At 43.5% G+C, this 24,468-nt stretch overlaps 1 protein-coding gene across 25 annotated transcripts in view; it reads right to left on the bottom strand.

Moving 5' to 3' along the window:
* The window catches only part of ANK2 (ankyrin 2), a 181,915-nt gene that overhangs the window by 9,720 nt on the left and 147,727 nt on the right, over positions 1 to 24,468 (bottom strand). For 21 of the 25 annotated variants that reach the window (XM_066184814.1, XM_066184835.1, XM_066184818.1 and 18 more), the window contains 13 exons: positions 23,876 to 24,030; positions 22,904 to 23,115; positions 21,863 to 22,067; positions 21,092 to 21,188; positions 18,698 to 18,926; positions 17,280 to 17,405; positions 16,339 to 16,461; positions 15,530 to 15,559; positions 13,524 to 13,545; positions 3,851 to 3,925; positions 3,312 to 3,443; positions 2,787 to 2,933; positions 1,361 to 1,640 (listed from right to left, as the gene is read on the bottom strand). In XM_066184814.1, the coding sequence (XP_066040911.1) occupies positions 1,361 to 1,640; positions 2,787 to 2,933; positions 3,312 to 3,443; positions 3,851 to 3,925; positions 13,524 to 13,545; positions 15,530 to 15,559; positions 16,339 to 16,461; positions 17,280 to 17,405; positions 18,698 to 18,926; positions 21,092 to 21,188; positions 21,863 to 22,067; positions 22,904 to 23,115; positions 23,876 to 24,030 (1,833 nt within the window). Of the gene's footprint in view, positions 1 to 1,360; positions 1,641 to 2,786; positions 2,934 to 3,311; positions 3,444 to 3,850; positions 3,926 to 5,334; positions 11,044 to 13,523; positions 13,546 to 15,529; positions 15,560 to 16,338; positions 16,462 to 17,279; positions 17,406 to 18,697; positions 18,927 to 21,091; positions 21,189 to 21,862; positions 22,068 to 22,903; positions 23,116 to 23,875; positions 24,031 to 24,468 lie in introns of all 25 variants that reach the window. The other 4 variants (XM_066184811.1, XM_066184812.1, XM_066184826.1 and 1 more) reach the window with 2 other exon arrangements.

The following is a 24,468-nucleotide window of genomic DNA, read 5'->3' as shown; positions in this document are numbered from 1 at the left end:
ATGTGAGGCACCTACAACACTGAGCACAAGCTGTGCAGCTGCAAAGTGGAAAAACCAACTTTCACGCAGAACTCTGGAGCTTTAGCAAATAGAAATTGAGTAGAGGTCCAGGTTTTGTTTGTAATGGTATTTTCATGGTTGAACCCTGCTATGATTAATCAGTGCCCCAAGTCTGTTAAACCTACTATTATATATATGTTACTATGTAACACATATATAAAGGAAATACATCTGCATCAAGCATCTGTACATTCAATATTCCAGGATAATTCCTCTTGGAGCATGTTCCTTACAAGCTATTTAAATCCAGCCTGATTTTCCACCTAATTCATATTTGACCTTCGGAGCAGTGATATTCCACTGTCATCGTTACTCCTGTGTGGTGTCAGCACTATTGTCTCACAAGTATTCCCTGTTCCTCAAAGACTTTCATTTCCTGATGCAAATCCTTAGGGAGCATTGGTATTTTTGCCTAACACTGCAACAGAGGCTTTCCCTAGATGATCTTTTCTGTCTCCCACACTCTCCCCCGGCATATCCTGAACAAAAGAACCTCCCAAAGTCCATTTTCTGGACTCAGCTGCCCTTTGACTACTGGGAGCTGCATCTCGACATCAAAGCTAATCACCTCCAGCAAAATCACTCCTATGGATGGGGATTCTTGATATTTTACTGGCTTATTAACACCCGACTCTACGCTGCAGAGAGGTCTCAGCATGGGCACATAATCAGGGAAGCTGTGGAGAAATAAACATGGTCTATTTCAAATTCCTTTTCAAATGACACCAACCCCACTGACAGCCCCACCTCAGAATTCAAGTTTTTGCTGCACAGGTCTTCTAAACGTGTACTCTATCATGTGTTATTTCTTGTGTCTTGCCTCTGTAAAACCCTGTTTCTGTTCCTCTGGCCATCTGAAATGCACTTTTAAAAGCCCAGTTCTTAAGAGGTAGTTATGAGTTTTGTAAATAATGATTGAATTGAAAAAAAAAAAAAAAGCCTCCATTGAAAAAGCCATCCTGAATCTGAAGACAAGGTCCTTTAGGATTCCTTTCATTGAGATGTCATCACTTGTCACCCAAAACATGAAAAATATCCATAAACTCCCAAACCCCCCTCCACTTCTCTACTAACCCTCTTTTCTTACTGGACACAGTTATTGCTTTGTGTTCACAGTGACAAAGTGACTTTCTCTCCTCAGCCTTACGGTTTCCTCCACAAGGATTAAAAATTGAAAACCACAATTGGAGGAAAATTCTAGTGTGTTCCTAAGTTTCAAAGGCAACTGTAAAATCCCCTTACTACACAGAGCAAAGAGAGCCTGTTCCCTATGGCTTCATCCCGGTCCTTTGGCACTTACAAATATTCCTGTTGTGAAGCAGACGGTTTCCCTGGCACATCTTGAGGTTTCCCTGAGAATTCAGCTTCTACTTGTTCCTTGTGTGCTTGCCTCAGAAGCTCAGCCATGGACACTTCTGCCTCGCTCCTGGGAGTAGTGTCCTGGAACGGGGAATAACTGACAGACACGTCTTCCTCGGAGACCAGAGGGGGATGCTCGGTTGGCTCGCCGTCCTTCGATACTCTCTGCTGTTCTTGCTTGTGCCTGGAGCTGTACACTTCCTCCTGCAGGGCTGAAAACCCTGGCCAAGACAGAGACGAGAAATATCCTTACGAGTCTGACCAGAATGCACAAGTCTTTCCCGTGCTCCGTGTGCGCTGAAAATCCCTCGGCTCAACGTGTGACCTCAAGTTCTCGAATGCCTTGAGTGGGAGGGCACCTGGCCGCTAGGAGTAGCCCAAGGAATGCCGGATTGCCACTACTATGGCCAGATTTGAACAGTAACAGGCAAAGTAACATTGACCCAGAAATCTGCCTCAAGTAATTCTGCTTGAAACCCTCTAAGTATAGAAGATACACAACAGATTTTTTTTTTTTCCAGCTGATTAGGATAGATTTTAGTGACTTCCCCCCCATATCCATTATTTATCTGCTTCTGGGAAAATAACCCATATGAAAAAAAGGACAAAAACACTTCATAGAGGGCTAAGGGCAAGTAGCTCATTGATGTACCATATTCACTGGAAACCTAGTGAACTCTGAGGAATAATCTGGGGGGAAACAGGAAAGCTTGTACTGAATTTGAGCTGGACGAAGAGGTTAACATTCTAAAACTATGCACCTGTGATAAGAGGACGCTAATTGTAACAAACAGCCTTCTATTCCTACATTCTCTTCAAGACTGGGACCTCTGCAGCTGTCTAATAAGCTTCAATATTGAGTTATACACACAAAAGTATCACTTCTGGAAAACAGGATTTTATGCCAAATAATTTGGAGGTGTTTCTTCAGTTTGAAACCACTGGGTCTAATCCACTAAACTTTCAAACTTAAGAAATGCAATAGCATCCTTACAGAATTACAATATCCTGGATACTCAAATCCAAAGGGGTTTTCTATCAAAGCTCAGAGTAGTTTTCCTTTTTAATATCTCGGTCAAATTCTAATACAACTTTCTGAACTTTCATGAAAGCACTAGTATAAGCAAAAAGACCCAAAGCCCAAGGTAAACCGGGCAAACATTGCTGGCTTGCTTCTGAAGAATCAGCTAAAGCACAGATCTTCTACCCGGTGAAATGTGACCCTTGCGATGCCATGCTCGCATCCACCCACGTTGTGCTTTCGAAATGGGATTCGTGTGCTGTGACAGATGAGCCTGGGCCAACGCTCTGAAGCAGAGCGATGCTTAGAGAGGTAGCCCGGGCAGTGTGGGTCAGGAGCCGCTTACCCTCACTGTGGTCCAGGGCCAAGGACTGCTCCGTGTCCGCGTAGGCGCGCGTGCCGTGGCCCTGCACGGGGTCAATGCCGCTGGTCTCCATCAGGTGGACGATGTCCATGCGGTTGATTTTGGTGAGACACTGGGTCAGATTGGTATCTGCGCCATTGGAACGACACCGTGCAGCGCAGTTAAGAACCAAGCACGCTCCCTCCCTTCTCCATGGGAAGGGCATATACATAGGGCACTGACCAATACCATATATAAATTACAGATACGTTTAGAAACAGTGCTATGTAAAATCTAAAAGGAACCAACTGGCTGCCTAGAAGAACTAGCACTCAGTTTTTTTTCCTTTTAACAAATTTGTTGAGTTGCTGTGTCATAGAGAAAAGAGTAGAAACAACATTGAGTACAATCCACAGTCATTCTTTCTGTAGCCTAAATTTTCCCCAGATTTTCTTTGTGATTACAACACACACCTGTCACCTCAGTTAGCAGACTGGAGACAGTCACACACAATAACTGGAGACAAACCTGTTGCATGTTTCCCATCCCTTTCAAGCCAGTATTTGAGGAGTGCGTGGCTCTGGTCTTGAAGCGAATTGGGATTTTCAATTCGGATCTGGTGAATTTGCTCCTCTGTGAAGTCCAGTTCTCTTGCTAGCTCTGAAAAAGAAATCCACCTCTGTAAAGAGGTCTGCTACTATACTAGACCCCTAATTTTAAATCCAGAATTTAAATGGTCTAATTTCATTCAAAGAAAAGTAAATGTCTGCGAATTACAGTTTAACCCCCAAACCTGAGAAAACATCTGATCCCATTCCATGTTACTTTCACTTGTCTCCACTATTGTTTGCTGCCTCAAGCCTATTAAATCCACAATATTTAAAGTGATTGTTTAGAACAGGTTCCTTGTCAGCCCATTTAGGACTCTCAGTACCCCAAAGACAATAAGCTTCTGAAATATTTTTATAAAACATTTTTAGATAATCAGAAAATCATCCAAAATAAACACGAAAGGAGTGTGGACCATTCCCCTTCTTTCTCTCTGGAGCAAACAATGTGCACTTTACCTGTCCAGCTGAATCCAAGATGATCCGCAATGTGGGCCAGTCTCTCCTCTGTCCTTTCCTGATCATCCTGTTGATCTAAAGGTCAAAGAGAGCTGCAAGTTGCCTTTTGCAAGTTAAAAACCCTTTCCACAGGAGAGAGAGCCCAAGAAGGGGAAGCGCTGGTTTTTTTCCTAACTGAACATGTCTAAATGTGGACAGGCTGCATAACTCAAGTGAGGCCTGTAAATCCCTAGGTTGGAAATGAAACCAAAAAGCTTGGTTTCTCAAAAAGCACAGGACTACCTAGCTTTTCTGTTTGAAAATCAGGCGCTCATGTGAAAACATAATCTAGGACTGAGGCACCTACTACGCCAATTTTGGCCAGGCATTTGACTCTAAAACTTCATTCTAAAGTTCGGTTGAAGGCTTTGACTAAGTCAAGAGCCATAGTTTTCCATGCCTCCTTAGTAAATGCCAGGGTTGAAGAATTCATCGGGGCAGCTCTTCTGATCGTGTTCTTTCTGTTGTAAGGGCAAGTTTTGTTCAAACACTCCATACAGCCCTTCAGATTATGGTCTGTATTTGAGATACTGTTAATTTCAGTGTCTTCGACCCTTTGGATGGGAGTGAGACAAAATACCGACAACGAAGGCAAGGAAAAATCAGACGGTCATTCGTCAGTCCTCATTCACTTCACTAATGGTGGGACTGACAGCTCCTCCCATCCCCAGAGCTAATTTGAGGATGGTGGAATTTGAGTTTTGATTTTCCCTGAACGCACACGTGGATTGAGACACCTCCGAATCAGGAAATTGCTTAGGGTTCGTGATATGCACGTGTCATTCCGGCTCCTGGTTTCCACTAGGGCTACTCAGCACAAGCACACAAGTAGGCGAGAGGAAAACCAAGCACCAGAAAACGTGTACTAAAGTTACTGGTGACTCAAGAGTTTTCTTCAGACACAGACTGTCAAAAAAAAAAGGAACATAAAAAGCTTCATTCTTTAAAACTCCTGCAGATCTCTGTGTGTACCAACTGCAGAGTCTATAAATTTGCCTGTCTCACTTTCAATTGACGCCCAAGCATTTTATTATTAGTAGAAGTTAATAGCTAGTAATAGGGCCAGGGAAAGTCAAAAGCCAAAATGTGCATGACCTAAGCAATCAGTTTAATGACAAAACCATACATATTTCTAGAAGTGTTTTTGCTTGTTAAGGTAACACTTCCCATAAGCATTTATGGTTTGCAATCTTGAGATCATTTCACAGACAAGAACACAGACACAAAACAAAACAAAACAAAAAAAAAAACCCAAACGCGGTTCACAAGGGGAAAAAAAAAAAAAAAAACCACCACAGCTAACCACCAAAAGCTGAAAAGAAAACGCCACACGCATTACACCTGTGCACAAACGCACACGCACGCACACACCAAAGAAAACAAAGAACAAAAGAGTTTAATTCATGACATGCGTCGCACAGGGAATCCCAGTCGTTGGCAAATACCTTCAGCACGGTCATGGACATTTTCGTCAGGGATACGTTCAATCTGAGTCTCTACAGACTCATCCCAAATGGGTCTGATGTCAAAGATGTCTTCAGGAACTGACTGCTGAGTCTCACTGGATGGCACATTTTCAATAACTGAAACTTCTAGAGCGCTACTGCTTTCATCATCTGAAACTAATTCTTGTTCTCTCTCTGACTGCGTGAGTCTTTCCACTAATTTAGAAGCTTCATCACTAATTTCTTCAAAAAACTCTATGGAGTTTTTGTAAAGGTCAAAAAAATGGTCCTTACTTTCTTTTGTGGGACTAAAAGCACCGCGGGAGCCTGTAGTGCTTCTGCTTTTAACTGGCAACCGAGAAGAAAATACCTTCGATCTTGGTGTTGTTGCCTCATCTGAGTCTAGCTCAAACTTCATCTCGCTCTCCCTCTCCCTGGCCTCTGCCTCTGCCTCAGCATAACTCCTAGCTTTGATGGAACGTTTGGTCTTTGGGTCCACGGGACTGCTGGCGTCAGATTCTGATTTACTGCGGCTGTCTGGTTTCACAGGGACCGCGCTCGTCACGTCGAGCGCTTTGGGTGACTCTGGCCCGCGGGCGGACGTGTCCGCGTACGGGAGCTGTGGTTCAGCTTTTTGGAAAGCGGCTTTCACGGGAATTTTAGACTTTGGTTTCGCTTGGTCATCTTTTCCTTCACACTGTGAACTGTCCGGGAAGTCATCCGGGGAAAGGCTCTCGTTTTCTGATTGTTGCGAGGATTGCGATGCAGCAGCTGTTCTCACAGGGATTTTGGATTTGCTTTCACAAGAAGGCACACTCTCCATTAGAGCAGTAGGGATTTCAATCACAGATCTCGGTTCCTCTGGGGAAGAGTCTGGGGACTCCTCACCCTGTTCGGAACTAACCAATCGAGTGACCCTGGAAAAATCTAATTCATCTTCTACCGCACACTGCTCGGGAGAGATGGGGCAAGGCACCTGACTGCTATCGACCATGTCGGTCTCCGTTCTGGAGAGGGGCTCAGCTTCAGAGGCAGCAGTTTCTTTCTTTGGTGATTTTGAAGAAGCTGAAATACCCATTTTAATTGGAATTCTGGATTTAAGATCTGCTTTTGCAGTGCCTGCGCTGGCACCTTCACCCATCATTTCTTCAGATCTATCACTAGACTCAGGTGATGGGGGTGAATAATTCAATGCATCTTGTTCTTGGATATCTGACTCCTCTGACTCTGAAGGTGCAAATGGGTCCAGTGAGCTCTTCAGCTTTGAAGATTCTGCCTCTGCTGCTTCCTTCACTTCTTCACATAAAGAAGCTTCTTCCTGAGGCTCCTGCCCCACCTGGAAGAAGTGAAAGCTTTCATCTGGGTAGTTCCTTTTGGTCATGTCAATGGCTCCACTTCTAGTCATCTCAAACAACTTGCCTTCCTGAAAAAGAAAAGGATTTTGTTCGCTGAGTGGCGTCCCTTCTTCTGTGGGTGTCCTGGCCGGTGTCGTGTCAGGGGTCGTGCCTTGAGATCGCCTGTCTACCATCAACCCAAATATCTTTTGTTCCTCTTCTTTCACCCGAGCTTCAAAAGCTTCATCGTCTTCACGTATTTCACTCCACATGTCAGAATCCACATCGGTTCTAGTGATGACAACCTGACCCATCAATTTCCGTGTTTCATCTCTTCCATCCTCAAGGGCAGATTCAGATAATTTTGTTGAATCTGAGGTCGGAGACCCTTGTGATTTTGTCTGAAATCCATCCTCTGGTTTGGGCTCTATTTCCATGTACACTTCCTCTGAAGAGCAACGTTCGTTGCCTGTGTCTCTCCTAAGTAAAGCTTCACCAGACTGATCCTTCCCTTCTGCAGCAGAATAGGTTTCCCTAGACAGCAGACTTCTACCAGATCCCACCTCACTTTCAGAGTCAACGAAGAAATGTCCAGAGGACACATTTTCATAAGGGCTCACTATATACGGAGCACTACCGTCAGCAGCATCCGCTGCACAGCTGTCGAGTTCCACTGTGTCAGTGGCTAGGGACGAATACTCTGGTAAGGGCTCCTCAGCATGACCAGCCCTGTGAGATGTCTCACAAGCTGGATCTGCTTTTCCCAAATCCCCTGCCGAAGCAGAATGGTCAGCGGTGTCACCTTCGGCCAGCTTGCCATCGCATGGGACAGAGTACTCGGTGGTACCGTGTCCACGGGAAAGACCATCTGCCTCCTCTGACACAGCCCCTGTAGAAATGAGATTGCTGCATGGTACCGGGGCCGTGGGTTTGACATCTTTTTCAGTAGCATGGCACTGCCCCATTGTTAGGGAAGGCTCAGCGTGAACCTCTTTTTGAGAACTCTCACCAACGGAGTGACAGGGAGCACACCCAGACGGTGTGACTTCCTCACAGTCGCCCGTACCATCGCAACATTTGGATTCCGCGCTTCCTGCTGATGCACAGCCATTGGAAGGACAAGTGCCCGTGGAAGGCTTACAGCTGCTCCCGAGGATAAGCGGCTCCTCTTTGTCACCTTTGCCTTGTGCTTTAACCTCACCTATCCCGACAGAGCATGGTTGGGAATCAATGGGTTGGAAACCTGCTTCGTCAGGGCTAGAGCTGGAGTCAATACTAGGTGGTAAAGGTGAGGGTGGCTGCACTCGGATCACAGGCTCCATTAAGAGGCCTGAGTCGGCTTCTTTTTTGAGCCGAGTCAATTCTGGCTCACTTTCGGAAGAGGAAGAACTCTTTCTAGATTCAGCGGCAGGTGTCACCACTGCGGGTATGTCCTTTTCTACTACAGCAGTCGGCTCTGATGCTTCAGCCTCACGTGAGGCTTCTGAATTGGCAGCCACAGAAGATTCATCCGGCTTACAACTCTTTCTATAATCTCTCTTCTGTTTTGCTTCTTGTTCCAATTCATCAAACATTTTGATTTTGGTCACCATTTTAAACATCTCCTCCTCAGGGGTGAACCTCTTCTTTGGTTCACTTTCCGAATCGTCCTCTGGTTCTTCGTTCACTTCGGGGATGGTGGCTGACTTCGGTATGTCTGCCATTTTAGGTGTGATTTCATAGCTAATTTCTTCCGAACTAGGAGTTTCGGGGGAAACGGGGCTTTTCCCCGAACTCTCCATGAGGGATGTTTGTTCTAGACTGTCATCATCAGCACTCCCCTCAGGGTCACGGAGAATCCTGGAACGCACCGATGCCAGCTCTGGGCAGGCTTCTGCTTTGCTAAGAACGGACGGAAGAGGACCCTGCCCCAAAATGCAAGCCTTCACTGTTGGTTCTACGGGGCTGCTTTCAAGGGAATCGCGGCAGGGGGACTCTTTCATAGGACTGGGCTCCAGAGAGTCAGGTGTTTTGTGTGATGAGTTATCTTCTAGCACTGGGCTTGCTTCCAGGGAGTCTTTATGACTTATAGTCAAAGAGTCATCTGCAACTGGGCTAAAGCCTTCGCTATCATGGCTAGCAAGTGAAAGTTCCAATTTCTGGGGACTTCTAACTGTAAGACGGCGTTCACAGGCTACATCCTTTTCTTTCTCTAAGGCAGTGTCATGTGTTTCAGAAGACTTAGTGAAATGTGCAGTGGTTCTGGATTCTTTATCCCTGCTAATATCTTTCATAATGGAAGCTGAGCTACTTTCTTTAAGTTTATCAGCCTCTTCTTCAGAGGCTGGAGGTACATGCTCTTCTGATACATGGTCAGAACGAGACTCCCTAGTCTCAGTAACAGCATCTAGCTGTCTCTCAGTAATACCTTTTTCATCTTCCTTTGAGGAGAGTTCCTTCGTAGAATGTGTTTCTGCTGTTGCGTGTACTCGAGCCGCTCCTTTCGCGTCTTCGATTTGCCCATCAGTTTTCTTTGGTGAGAATGAAAGGCTTTCTGGGCTCGTTTCGGGAGTCTCTGCCAGACCCTCATGCTTGTAACTTTCCTCCGAGCTGATCTGAGGGGTTCCATCGAGGAGGCTACCCGGAGAGTCAGCCACACCTTCGTGTTTAAGGCTCTCTGAGCTCCCATCAAGAGCAGCACTTTGCAGAGAAAGAGCAGGAAGGAATCCGTCTTTCCCATACTCGGTGGGAAAAGCAGCACCAAAAGGACTGGTCAGTACTTGCTCCAGGTTAAGTTCTCCCTCCTCTGTCACTGAGAGGTGTCGGAACTGTTGGTATTTGTCATTATCCTCCAGCTCTTCTTTAATGACAGCAGAAAAGTCTGTTGAGGTTTTCCTGTCAGGGCTGATCTGGAAGTCAGGATCTCCCTGATCATCAGCAGTCCTACCCTTCCCAGCTGCCGTTTCTTTGGCACTTTCAGCGACTATTACCGGAGGGAGAGGTTCCGTTGGCTTTTTGCTGCTCTGCTCTTTTACTTGGTTTTTGCCACCAGCTTTCTTGGCAGTTTCGATGGTGGAAGTCTGCGTTTTTCCTTTCTTTGATTGTGGCTCTTTCTCTGCTTTTGATACCGTGCTTGGTTTGTCCTTCTGTTTGTCTGTCTTGAGGTTCGACACTCGCCTTGCTTCACTCTGTGAAGGAATTGTTTTCTTGCGGGGAGTTTCCTTCTCAGGGGTCTGTTGCTTCTGCTTGACAGATTTGTGCTCAAAGAGTCCAGAAATATTCTTGGATGGGTCTTGCCCTGACTGGAAGGCTTTCATCAGTTCCCGAACAGACATGGTCTCTTCGAGTGTCTCTGTCTTAGAAGAAGGTGAGACGGGCGGCTGGGCTTTGTGTGCTGCTGGCTTTTTGACTTGCGCTGGTTTTTTAGGTGCCTTTTCAGCAGGGCCTTCTTTTGCCTGAACTCTGACGGGCAGTTTTGACCGCACTTTTTGCTCATCTTCCACTCGTTTCTGAAGAGCTTTCACTTTATCTTTTATTGAGCCGATGGGAGTTTCCTCGATAACAGGGGACACGGCTTTAGGCTCTGGAGCACCTGTCACCTTTAGGCCAGGCTCCGCAGCCGGTGCCTCCTCCGCAGTGAGCTTAGGCAGTCTCAGTTTCTCTCCGCTGCTGTGCGCCTTGCCTTCCTTTGGCTTTGGCTTTTCTCTTAGTTTTGCCCTAAGGGGCTTTTTAACTTCTGAGGCTGCTTTCTGTTGCTCCTGCGAACTCGGTTTCCCACTTTTTGGAGATTCTTTTCCTTTTTTTTCAGAATCCCTGCTTACTGCTACAGCTTTGAATTTCTCTTCTGCTACCTCCTCTCGTAAGGCCTGTGGCTGTCCCTCATGAAGAGGAACGTGTGTTTTTACATCCTCTGCAAGGTAATCCATGTCCGACTTCCCCTTTTTTGTTGTCCCTTTGTCTACCCTGACTTCTACGTGGCTCGGCTCCGTGACTTCTGATGGAGCATTTCTCCTGGCCTCTTCAATTTCTTCATCGCTGACAATGATCCATTCTTCTTCTAAGGGCTCTTGTCTGGCAGTGGACTTCTGCAAAACACGTTCCTCTCTGACGTAGGATCCGCCTCTCAGAATTTCATTTACTTTTTCCAAGTCCTCTTTCACTCTTTCGACTATTTCAAAAGGTTCTCCCGGCTCTTCTTCAGTGGACTTCTCAAGATCTTTCACTTTAATGGAGGCCGATTTATCAGAAGGATCAGTTGTCAGGATGGCAGTCATTTTGATCAGATCTTGTTTCATCTCAGAAACTTCAGACAACAGGTCTGGACTGGCTAGTACAGGGACTTCATTAACCAGATGGCTTTTCAGGACAGATGTTTCTGTAGATTCTGTCTCGTCATCTTTGATGCGAATGAAAAACATTGAAAGTAAAATGGAAATCAAAAATAGAGATTGGAAAATGTAATCAGGACTGAAAATGACAGTCTTTGGCTGTAGTGGTAGGAAGGTCAACAAAATGGGCCGGGAATGGTGGATCCACAAGATCTGAGGGTACAAGAGCAAAGCAAAGCTAACGGGGGGCGGGGAAAAAAAAAAACAAAAACTGAAAAGGAAAATGGCAGGAAATAACTTGCTTCACTTTATCGCTAGAGCACAACCACACATACAGTATCAAAGCTGGAACAAACCAAATCAGGACACCACTAAAAAAAAAAACCCAAAACAACAACAACAAAATTTCAAATCAAAACCAGAAGAAACACAGTGAAGTTACACAAAGAGAGGCATCTCAAGATTGTTCAGATGTTACAGATCAATGTTCAAATAAAAAGAAAAACAAGAAAAAAGGGGGAAAGCATTAGAACTGATTGAAAGTCAATTTCCTCTAAGAGAAAGCCAGTGTTAGCAAACTGTCAGAATAACATCGGGTTAACAGTTTTGTTTTTCTTAATGACCAAAATAAAAAGCGAAAAGTAATTCTGCAGTAATCTAAAATATGATCAAATACGTAGAGATCTGAATCAGCTGCAAACCGGCATTTCATCTAAGGGGATTTCACACCTACACAATGAAACAAACAAGCTTTTGGTTTTAAGAGGCATGGTCCTTTCCTTGGAACATCCTCATTGACAACTAATGAACTGACTGAGGAAAGAGAAGACAGAGAAGAAAAGGAGAGATAATAAGAAAAAACTGTGAATCAACTTAGAAGTGATTTCAGAGTTTTAAAAAATGTAATGTATGGCAACCCAAAGTCACAGACAGTCACACTAGACACATACGTACAATTCATGTAAGGCAAGTTATTTCCATGCAAAGCAAAGGTGTTGCAAATGCTGCTGGGTATGTAGCTTCGGTTAAAAACAAGAGCTCTAAGAATTATTCATATAAATTAAAGGTACGTGAAAATACTGTAAAACATACTGTGGTGAAATATTTGTCTAATCTGGCAATCAATACACAGGAAGGTGGCTGCAGATAATACCCATTCAGCCATAACTGCCTTCTGGTAATATTTCATTTCAGCAAGGGCTAGCAGAAAATGGATATTGAACAGAACAAAACACTGGAGAACTGAAGCAAGTTGCAAACACAACACAATGCTTAGGAATCACAGATGGACATTTTCCCTTTAACGGTAGCACGTCACATGGAACCGCACATTTCGGCACCCCAGTGAAAGTCAAAGAACTAATGCAAATAAGGAGACCTTAAGCAACACATAATTAGCTGTCGTTGTAAAAAAAGATCCATTTTGCTAGGCTGTTCTCCTGGGTGTAACAAATGCTAAATATTTGCGCTGTACATTAATTAGAGCCAGACTGCTGCAGGGTATTGTGGTGCTGAAAACGTGGTCTTTTGGTGCTGCTGCTTTACAATGAACTGTCTGGTGCACACCGAAATGCCAGCCAGTAATTTTGTAAATCTGTAATATGTACTTTCATAAATATCAAATGTATGACTCTTTCACTGGCCAATAACAGAGTTAATCAGCCTGAAGCAAAGCAACTCCAGTGGGAAATAAATTGGAAGTGCTATCCAGACAGTGTGTGGCTGGAGGAGGAACACTCGCTGGGTTCTCTGGGGCCTTGGGGGACTCAGCAGTGAGGAAGCAGCAGGAGAACATTGCACTCCAAACTAGAAACAAGACAGATGTCGTTCTTTTCCTGAACAGATGCAAGAAACGGCTGCATTCGGAAGCACTTGGTTAGAGACACTTCCGTGTGTGCAGAGATTTGTTTGATTTGCCTCTCCCGTAAGGGAGATGTTTGCGAACCCCTCGCCCGCGGTCTGTCATGGTGACGGCCTGATTGTGCGTGGACAGAGGGTGCCTGTGCTGTGCCAAGCTGTCAGCTCAGATTTCCAGCCATATTTCACCACAGTAAAGGGCGGGGCAAGGGAGGGAGGGTTAAACAGCCTGATTCCTTTGGACAGTATCACTTTTCGGCATGGTTGTATTCCATGAGATTAATGAAATAGATTGGAGTCCTCATTAGATTTTCATTAAAAGTGATACTGTCATCTGTCTCAAATATGAGGCAAGAATGTGTGTCAACAAATGGAGAAAACAAAAGAAATGGAGGGATGAGCATCCATACAAGCAAAATAGCAATAGCAGGTTCACTAGGGATGTCAAAGGAAAGTAAAGGCTTAGATGAACCGTTTTTAACTGTATTACTTGTTAATTTACATGTTAGAGTGTATTGAATTGGATAGCTGCTGAGATATTAAATCGGTTTTTATTATGCTTTTAAAGTATTAATGGTATTAGCAATAGCAGTTAAAACTTAGCTCTCTTTCATGCTTATCTTTACTCTTAACCATCTCTCATACAAATTGCATTATAACATTCTCAAGGAAAAAAAAAAGAAAATCTTACTTTTTTCAGAAGTCATATCAACCTGGAGGAGGAAAAAGCAGGAGATTTAAAAGTTCAAATATAATTGCTATGCAGAAGCCACGGGTGAAGTGCTAGTTCTATGGAGACACATGGACTTAAATGGAACCAAGAATGCATTTAAAATAACAGTAAAAGCATGGCTTAATTTATTTAGGGTCTCTAATACCAGGAAAAAAATGCTTACTTCACTATAGCTATGATCAACAGTAGGTGCAAAATGTTGCAGTGTATTTTCTTTAAACGCTCTGAGCAAGGGTGGAGGACCTAAACTTTTGCATTACCAGGAGTTTGGTTGCATTGCTGTCAATTTATTTCTTCCTGTCTAAAGCAAAATACTCCAATATGGTTACATGAAGGCATATGGTCCATCTGGAAGGCAACCAGGAGGTTTCACGCATTGTGTTCCCTTGGACACGTTCATTCTGAGAGCATGAATTGCGTTTTTGCCTCTGTGCTCAGTGACGCTGAAATGCAGGTGCACCAATGAGGGCAGAACTGCCCGAGGCATGACCTGGGGCTGGATGCCACTAATAGTTATTGATACCTTTAAATGGAAGCTGTGATGGCCCTCACAGGCCCCCTTTTTGATTTTTCAGAGTTTTTTGGGTACAGATCAAAAAAAGCCATACGATTTTACTGTTATTCAAAAGAAAACACAGTCCTCGTCAAACAAGAATTAAACAAAACACAATCTCAGACCATGAAAATCCAAGAAGCAGATTTTTGAGGTTGCTTTGTGATTTCAGTTTATTTCAGTTCTGCTAGCATTTGTCCACACCAGCACATGTTGTTTAAATTTGGCTATGGAAAAATATGCAAAGTTAGAAGTAGCGTTAAAGCTTTAATTTTCTATACAAACTTGTGGTAGGGGTAGGACAACTGTGAAGAACGCAAATCAGCTGTGCAGTACTGCTGGTACAAGATACTGGGTACGGTAAAGCCCCCAAGGTTTTAGTGAGTGCTGAAAAGGTTTAAGTAGTTCAAACTACTCTTTATAAACATAAATACGATATGTTGTCTCAGTCAAGATGTTAGGAAATCCTTGCCTTTCCATGAGCTGACACCGAACAGAAGGAAATCCCTGGCCACATGTGCGTGTTCGTACACGCCTGGCAATCCTTCAGGATCCCATAGTTACAGCTCACAGTCAGCAGTGTGCGTAACAGATCCATAACAGCCTGAACTCTGATGCACACATTGCCCGGCATGGAAACCCTGCATCCCTAGGATGTTCCAGCTTCCCTTACTTTCAGTTCTTCCTCATCAGTCCAGATTTATGTCAGCATACGAATTAATACTATTAACATAAAAAAATTAATGAAGTCAACAAAAAATAGTTTAAAATACTTATAGCCATCAATGAGCTTGTCTTTTTGTGCTTTAGTTTTCTATACCAAAATAGAAGTCATATTTACCGTAGGAGTGGTAAATATTTTTGTAATGATAATAGGAAAGTGCAAGCCATGCCACAGACCTGCTGAATCTGTTGTGTAGTGCATGGAAAAGATGTCCATTGTCTTTGGGGAGCTGGCTATTCTCACAGTGTTTCCAACAGCTGAACATCATCAAAATGTGAGGACGCTTTTCTCCTGTTACTCATTCGTGTAGGGGTCAGAGCTTAAGTAACCTAAGTGCCAAAGCGGGGCTGGGAGCCCAGGGGGGAGCTGATACAATTTTAGTTCATGCTGAAGATGAAAATTCTAAACCTTTTACTTGTTACTCCTGGGTTAACACTGATTCTGTACTGGACGTCAGTCGTCCATCTCAGTAACCTGTAACATCCAGTCTACTGGATGTTATAAATGGAGAAGACTGGTCATTCCGACACGGGGGAAGTTCAACTCTGTCTATTCCCAAAGCGAGTCTGTGCAAGGCTCTCTTTGCTGTGTTTGTAGCACTGAGCTAAGGATCAATTCTGAATGGTGTCTGTTAGTTGGGTTTGAGTAATGCGTGAAGGCGAGAACATGCTGATTTAGCAACATTACCTCTTCTGGTTCTGGATCTGAATCTGATTCCTTTTGGTCCCAAAGTGCCATGCAAAAAGAGAAGGGGGAAACAGAGCAGGCAAAAGGCAATTTTTTTAGAAGAGAGTTGGAAAAAGTTAACTTCCCACAACATTTAACAGCAAAGAAGAAAACGCAGCACATTTCTGCAGTATGATCTCTTATGTCCAAAAGCAGCAGAACTAAACTGTCAATTTAAACACAAGAGGCTACAGAATGGAGCAAAATACAAACAGAAAAGTTAGATGCCTACTGATCCTTATTTGTACCAAAACTTTAAATATCTACACGCTTTCTCAGCCTTAAATTAGCATCTATATACACTTGAAATATTCAAGAAGAATCACCATTTAAAGTCACAAAATGTTGAGATGTTCTGTTTTAAAATTATATTAAAATGCTATAATAAAGATTTACTACATTCTAAAAATGCTGAGAAGAAAATCACCACTTTGGGCAAATACGTCCCTAAAAGGCACGCAGCTTCTAATGTGACCAGGAAAGAAAAAACCTTGTGTTTTCAGAGTCAGTTTTAAGCTGACACTCTCTAAGGAGACAAGTGTTTAACATCTGAGGGCGCTCCCACTCGTCTCTTCTGAGTCCTCAGGAAATACCTGATAATGTCTTCAAACATTAGGAGTACCAGACCCAAGACACCGAAACCCCTTGCGTGGAATTTTTTCCTCTTTCAAACCCCTGCCCAAAAATCCTTAACCCTGTTTTGCCCTCCTCCTCATTTCTCGTTTGTCTGATAAGGCTGATGCCTACAGCTGGGTATAATTTCACAGTACCTTTGTGTAAATGGGTAAAGTGATGTTTAAATTACATATGGCTTGATGAACGAGGCCTCTGGTAGATTTTGGCTCCTTCATGAATGACAATCGTCCGCAGGGCTCTTGAGTGCTATCTCGGACCTGGCACAGTAAAAATACACACATTTAAACCTGTTGCTCTGCTCTGTGAGCTACTTGTGTCTCTCAAAACTATTCAGCAGGAGGGACCAGGTGGAGAGAAAAAAATCCATGTAGGCAAAAATAAAGTGTTTTCACTTTTTTCCCCCTGCTGTTTGTAAATGCGCAGACGGATGTATTTGTGTATTCGATATATGTTGGATGATGCTGGTGGAAAATTCAGCAGGCATTGAAAATCTGCAAAGCCAAAGGAAGGCAGAGGCACAGACAAAGTTGTAAATTAAAACAAGCTTACAAAATATTGCTGGTAAGGAGGGAGAAAGTTTAGAATTTGTCTAGCAGCACACAGCAAATATAACACAATGATGGAGTGGGTTGGTTTTCTCCACTTCCTGCAAGTTTCCATTCCTAAATCATTTCTCCAAGACTGTCATTTATATAACAGTAATAGTTTCCTCCTTTGTAGTCAGAATGTCCGGGTAGAGGGATAAGTTTGTGGAAGAGGTTTCCAGTGCTCTCTAATCTCCCTCTCAGAAGAGGTGGTGCTGGTGGCTCGGTGACAGCAGCCTTTCTGACCACAGTGGGTTAACACAGTACTTAATTTGAGGGGAATGAAGGGTTTTCACTTTGGCTTTTATTTTACAATTTTTCTACTCATAAAAAAGGGTTGGGTTTTTGTTTTTTGTAATGGAATAGTATAGAGATAAAATTAGGTTACAGTTGGGAATTTATATAAATTAAGTAGTTTGCTTTTCCTTTGTTCACAAAAAATATGGTGAAGTGATAACTTGAAATATCCAAAATGGAGCCATCAACATTACCTTGACAAACAGAGGAAGTCTATTTTCTTTGAAGGCAAAGAAACTGAATATATGGTGTTGCCCACTCTTTGTGAGTGGCACCAAATTGCCAAAGCAGTCAACGTAGATGGGTTTTCCTTCCAATACCTGTTGGAAAGGAAAAAAAAGCAAGCTATCAATTAGTCCTTGTGAGGTGATTAGAATTCCTTTTTTAAGGATAATTCTGCAACAGTTCAAATAAATTTCTGGAATTGTTAGGACTTGTCAGCATTTACAAGATTTGTTCTTAGTGACCTAAAATGTGTGGAAACATTTCAGGTTATTAAATTCCAAAGAGAATAGTTTGTTAATTTAGTAACAATAATGCAGCACTTTAAATGACAACAGTGTAAGAGTTGTGTCAGAAATCTGGGCAAACTTTGAAATCTAGATTTTCATTTGGATTTTCGATTGACTCCGATTTTAGCACACTTTCATAACCTGTCCTCATCACCACAGTCAAAGAAATATTTTCTTCAGCCATCAGAATTCAGAGTGTGTGCCTACCGAGTCCATTTATTTCAGCTGGATCTGTAGAGGCCTAAGAGCTTTTGAAAGGCAGGCCTCAGGTAAATATCCCTCTGAAATCTCTCTATAATGGCATTTCTTGTATCTTCAGATTGCTGCTCTTACGGCCTCTCCACATGTTTGAATATCAGATCAGCAGTTTGGGAGATGTTCTGTTCAAAATGCCAATCCATTCATGGCTCACCCTTACTTTCCAGAAATTCAGCCTTGTCATTCAGTTTGATAAGCCCGTATTTTTTTCTTGCTGCTCTGCACAAGAGATGCCTGGCAGAGCTTCAGGAGCAGTGAGGACACTTCTTTAAAAGGTGGGATTCTCATGAAAAAGAGACTGAACTAAGCAGAATGTGCCACATACGTTAAAGCACCTTCAATTTGTCATCCCTTCTGAGGAAGCTGACAGAGCCAGAAAAACTGCATTTAGCAGGCAGTTTGCTGAATTCCGCATAGGAAAGCTTTTGCCTGCTCAGCAACAGATTTAATGTAATTTTATTTCTGTAAAGCAGAATATTAATCAAACCTGCTGCTTTAACATCTTGGTATGTGAATGTGCTGGCAAACTGTGACCCCGTCAGCTGCCTTTCTGGTTAGTGATGTGCATTTATGGGGTTACTGGAAGTCGGGATTTAGCCACTGTTTGGGGCTCTGACCCTCTCCCTTTAGCCCTGTGGACTGGGAATAGGGTTTCCTCACTACTTTTTCCTTACACCTGACTAAAGGCCAAGTTTCCATCTTATCGTGGCTGCTGATACTGCATTGTAACAGTACTTGTTGACAGATTATTTTTCAGTCCTTGTGGCAGGCAGAAGATGGAAAATACTAGTTTAAAAGCAAACACTAGAAAATGGAGAAAACATAAAAGCCTCGTACAGTACCTCTACGTCCCTGCTTCTGGCAACTTCAGCAAAGTTTTCCTGTTGTTCTAGAGTTTTATCCACCTTGTCGTCCGTCATGCAGAAACACCTTAACCGTGCTTCAATGGGATCATGGGATTTGGCAAACACCACAAATTTGGCCATGTAGGGGACACAGATAATTTCTCTGTACACTTGGGAAGCAAAAGTAACGGATTCTTGTGTCTGACGACAGTCTATCAACCAAAATCTGTAAAAGAAAATGAAAGGTTTTGCCATCAGTAGTGAAGGATTTAAGAAAGGAAATTCTATGTTTCCCCATCCTGGCAGCGTTAGCTGGTAACCACAGCAATGGGAGATAACAAGTCAGAATAGAGTAGAAAAAGAATTGTCACTCTTGGTTTTTGCCTGCCACCCAGCTTAAAGGAAATAGCAATCGATTCCTTATGTACAACAGCAAAACCTGAGGTCTTTAGGCGAACGTAAATGACTTTGTCCACTGCGCAAAGCTGCATGCAAAATCAAAAATTATTCCTATGTGAATTCAGTCACCAAGCATTTTCCAAGGAGTGACACATCCTGCCTTCTTTCCCAGCTACCACTTGAGTTTCTCTGTGGAGCTAATGCCATTTCTTTTCAATAAAATCCACCGTGTGGGTGGAAAGCTCAAGCTTCCCAGCCGGCGGATGAAGGCTGAAGTCAGGAGAGGTCAGAGGCAACTCAAGAAGCTGCTCTGATCTAGAGGGGTGTTATTCCTCCCGGTGGATTACGTGGCATTATAACCCCAAAGCACACCTTTGGAGTGTGACTGCTCTGCACTTACTCATCGGCAGCTGAGTAACAGCAAACTCCATGCTGCGCTCATCTTTAGAACACTTAACAAACGCACGGCTCAAAACCCCAGGCTGCTGACATTTGCAAGAGGGAAAGCATGTGTGCTACAGAAAGGCTCTGCTGATCCTTTCCTTTTCCTGCGTGGGAGAATTATGCTGTGCTGGACTCCAACTGGAGAGGCCACATCCTCTGAGAAACCACCAGATGCCTCAGTGATTTGCTGTCAAACACCAGGGGCTAAAAATCCCCAACAGATATTAAGTCTTTTAAAAGCTGCAGCTCAGGAAATGGAAAACAACTACTGGGCCTCCAAGTCTGCAGTGCAATTCACATGGCAAATATCTCTTTCCCAAGCTCATTTTGGACAGAATTAGTTTCACGAATGGTAAAATTGTTGTCCATCATTAATGCTTAACTAGACATAAAAAATTACTGTGAATAGCAAAGAGTTGGAAATTCGATGAAAAATCCCCTTTTTAAACTGCACCAGCATTTCAAATCGTGTTTGGGACAGAGTAGATAGTTGAACATTCATTTAGATTAAAAAGAATAGGCAGAAGCCATTAAAATCTCTGCCTGTATCACAGAATATTAACAACAGTAAATTTCATGTCATCATCAGGATTAAGAAAGATCCACTACAAACATGGATTGTAGGAGCATAAAATGTCAACCTCATCCTGAACGTGTCCCCTGCTGCTGGGGACTTGACAGTTTTAGGGATTTGGACCTCTCAGAGTCTGCATCTTGTTTCCACACGTGGTTCTGAAATTAAATTCCTGCCATTGCACAGACCTCTGTGGCAGCAGCACTGAGCTGAATGCACTGTGAGATCCCCCTCTGGTGGCCACTGCTGTTGCAGAGGAATGTTCAGTTACACCAAACAGAAATGTCAGCAAAGCAGCCAGCTGAACGGGAAAACAGCCCGTTCTGAACTGAGAAAGGGATAAAAAAATAATGCTTTATTTCACCTAATGTTAAATTGGAGGTTGGACTGCAAGAGCTGATCTCATTTTAACACTCAATGAATAACAAACCTAATTAACAGCAGTAACTGCCCCGGACACTGAATGCTCGCACTGAATTTCATGGCAAGTTATCCGTGATTCTTTTAACTGTTTGCTGGAGTACACAGTCTGGACGGAATACTTTCCAGGTCATGGACTGCATGTCCTGGTACAGGGGAGGAGGTTTTCGGGCATTTCTGTGATACGCATGATGGACACAAACTAAAATGCAGACGTACATTCATACGCAAATCTGTTTTCAGTAAGAGAGCAGTTAAATCTCAACACCAGAACAGATATATGGAAGAGATGCTTCTAGACCCCAGTTTGGCACAGCTACAGGCCCTTTCTGCCTGACTTCTCAGTTTTAGATATTCTGGAAGTAATATCTCTTACAAGATGTATAGTGAGGTACCCAAACAAGGCATTTCTGTTTCCATGGAGATTTGCATAACAATCGACATCTCTGTTCACTCTACTCTCCAAACTAAAATAGTTTAACAGAAGTATTTGTGGAACAAAGGCATGCATTTGAGAGTATTCCTGTAAAAGTCCTGCTTGCTTGTGTAGGTACCTGGCAGACACGTTTGTGGTGAAGGAAACACATTCATTAACAAATGTCAGTGGCGTTGTCCCAGTGATGTCTTCCCATTGAGCAGGGGTGGTTCCTCCTGAAAAGACAGAGGTTTAAAAATAAAATCAAAACCAAGCAAGTCTGCAACTTTTTTGCTTCTAAGATATTCATTACAGTTTTTAATTGCCACAAAACAAGTAATAATCTCAGCTATGCTTTCTCCTTGGGTCCGCATTGTTGCACTAACACTAGTAGGACTGGGTGGGCTTACCCTGAAAAACCAAGTGCCCAAATGATTTTTTAAGTGATGAGTCCTGTAGCACAGGATTAAGTTAATCAATTAAATTAAATGCTTGCAGCTCATTTCTCTCTCAACGGAGACTGAAGGAGAGGCTAATCACTTTGGAGCCACGGAAAGTTAAGTGTTTAACTCCAGTATTTTCTTCCTAAGCATCCTGAAACATTAAGTCCGTATTGTGCCAGGCAGAGGTGTGTTGGTTCTCAAGAAACAAACTGCAAGGAAAATGCAAAAAAACCCCACCAACCCCAAAGTCTGTGATTATATTACACATCTCTTGTTAGTGCAAACAACAAATGTTATTTCTGGTATAAAGGAATTGTTTGGGAAGTAGCTTATTTTCACAGCTTCTCGCCCCAATCAGGTTTCCATCCAGCTTCCCCTGGGTGTAATCAGCTCAGCATTTCCAGCCCCCTGACAGGGGACTGACAGTTTCAGGATGCTCATGGAGAGCTCCAGGACTGGCATCCTACCTGTTATGCTGCATAGTAGCCTTAGAGTGGGCGTGTCGCCTCCATAGCCGTTCATGAGCCCATCGCTGGAGGCCTTGGGCACGGGAATCGTCATCGTGATGGGCTTATGGAATTTCCTTCTCCTGGGCTCCAGCGTGACTATGGGGCTGAAGGTAGCCTTGTTGCCCAAAATCTTCTTTGTAAGTTCAGTGTGCATAGGTTGAGCCTTTCCAAAGCAACAGGGAATAACAGAGAAGTTACTTGAAAACAGTTTGATGATGTGTAAAGAGCTGGGCCCCTATACTGCCCACAAACCCCTTAACTTTTCAAATGGCACAATCTCCCAAAAAAATCTGCAGACAGAAGAACTGACTGCCAGTGAGAAGGGGAGACCTCACTTTTTCAACTTCCCCATGTCTGCCCCTTCTTCCTATCCCCTCTCTTGTTGCCCATCAGATTAATTTAACAGCATTAATTTAAATTCACTTAATCAGCAGCAAATGCCAACCTGGTCACTTTTTTCCCCAGAGAACAAACTCTGGCTGTTTTACGGTGCTATTCAGCTAATCCCAGGAGATTTGAACAAGCACAGTCTCCTGCACGAGGTAAATCATGGATGCATGCAGCAAGAGGACAAGATGGAGACCAGAGGAAAGACTTCCCTCTCTGGGGAGTGAATTGCTACACTGGTTCTTTCACATTGAAAATCTGCACATTTAATAATAGCAGCACGTTTAATTATTGCAGCACTTTGTACTTCTCTGATGCCTTTCATAAGAAGCATTTAGGAAATTCTATGCCTTACACTAATATCAGCATCATCAACAACATTTCTTCCCAAACTTCCATAGATAGTTAACAGACAAGACTCTGAACTAACTGGAAAACCCAAAGCTTTACCGCTTGCTTCGACTTTTGCGTGAATGTTTTTCTTTTATTACTTTTACTAGAAGTGTTGTAGACGACACACAACACGACGAGCTGAGAATGCTGGTTCTCCATTCCAAAATGGTGATTTGCCACCAAAAATAAAACCAAAGCCCTGTGAATGCTTCGCCGTACCTGGAGGCCAACACGAATCCGCTTGGTGAGCGCCCCTTCTGGGAAGACAGCCTGCACCTGTGGGACCACGGTGCTGCTCAGCACCCCTCCCTCGGGCCCGATGAGGTTGCTGTCCTGTTTGATCCGGGACACCACTGCGAAGTACTGGGGGAAATCCCGGGTGATGATGCGACAGATGCGCTTCTTCTCAAGCTCCTCTGGAGTGTCGAGTACTGAGGGCAGAAGAGGGGGTGATCAGAAGACCAGAGTTTCATAGAAACGGTGCAGCCACCTTCAAAATGCACTCAAGCTTTTCACAGCTTTGTGCAACTTACACAAAGTATTTTGTCTAGAAACAATGGGAAAAGGAAACGCACCCCTGTGTTCAGCTAAACCAGAGCAATCAAGAAAGAACAGACACACAGAGCCACAAACTGAAGGCAGCAAACAGAACACATTGACAATATCTCCAAGATCAGCAGCCAAAGAAGCAAAGGGATTGGTTCCAGCCCCTTCTACCTCACCTATTTACAAAGTCCTATGAAACCAAACTTCAAAACAGCATCAAAATTCGAGTTCAGTTTTAATGCTGTGAGTCGTCTTGTTTACTCTGGGATCTGTGATGTTTTTTGAAAAAAACCCAAATTAATAACAACTTCTGCAGCTCCTAAACAGCCCAAGGCCATTCTGTTCTTTCAAAAAGCAAGAGTACCCAGGACTGACATTTCCTCCCACACATGGAGCTACTCCGAAAGGATCAGTGTGGTAATTGTCTTGTTTTGGAAAAAATGTTTGCTATGGAAGCTTTTTTGTTTAACACGACGAGGAGAAAACACAAGTCTGGAGTCTAGTGTCAGCTTCACAAAGGGAGACATCCTGTCCCACTGCTTCAGCAGCCCATGCAAAGGAAGTGAGCCCCAAATTAAAACCTGCTACCCCCGGGGTACAGAAGGAACACAGGAGCAGGACAAGAAGCCAAGTGCCGCTGGATACCTTCATCCATCCCATTCAGGATTTCATTCAGCTCATCCTCAGTGTATTCACAGAAATGCTCCTTCCAGCTGTCCCCGTTCTCGCTGCGCAGGATCACCAGCTCTCTCTCCTTCCCACGCAGGGCAGCAAAATGGGGAATCTCCACAATCACGGGCCTGGCACAGCAACACAGCGCATTAAATGCACACGGGAGAGAGGAAGAAACAGGATTAACAGCAACTCTATTCAGTCTGCTACAAAGTGACCTGGAATTCTACCTATTTGACTTGGATACTTTGGCATAATCCTAAACTAGTAGGTCACTAACACAGACTAGATTGTTACAGGGACCCAGGAAGTGCTGAAGGACAGATGAAAAAGTGCATTCACCTCTTTCCACAGTGTGAATGAGATTTGGTAAGATAATAGTGCTTATCTGGAAATTTGGTGATTGTTTTCGCAAATCTATCAAAAACTCATGCTTGTTTTTGTTGTCACTACTGTCTGGGTTAAACTGTGCAACTTCATTTCAAAGAGAATCTACTGTAACGTATAGGAATAGTGGGACAAATTCCGATCTCACTTATACTAGTGCAAATCAGAATAATTTCATT

Source organism: Chamaea fasciata, unplaced genomic scaffold (genome assembly GCF_029207755.1).
Source record: "Chamaea fasciata isolate MVZ Bird 193981 ecotype frontalis unplaced genomic scaffold, bChaFas1.0.hap1 SCAF_6, whole genome shotgun sequence".
NCBI lineage: Eukaryota > Metazoa > Chordata > Aves > Passeriformes > Sylviidae > Chamaea > Chamaea fasciata.
The sequence above is the reverse complement of the archived record's forward strand: the minus strand, read 5'-3'. Positions and strand labels throughout refer to the sequence as shown.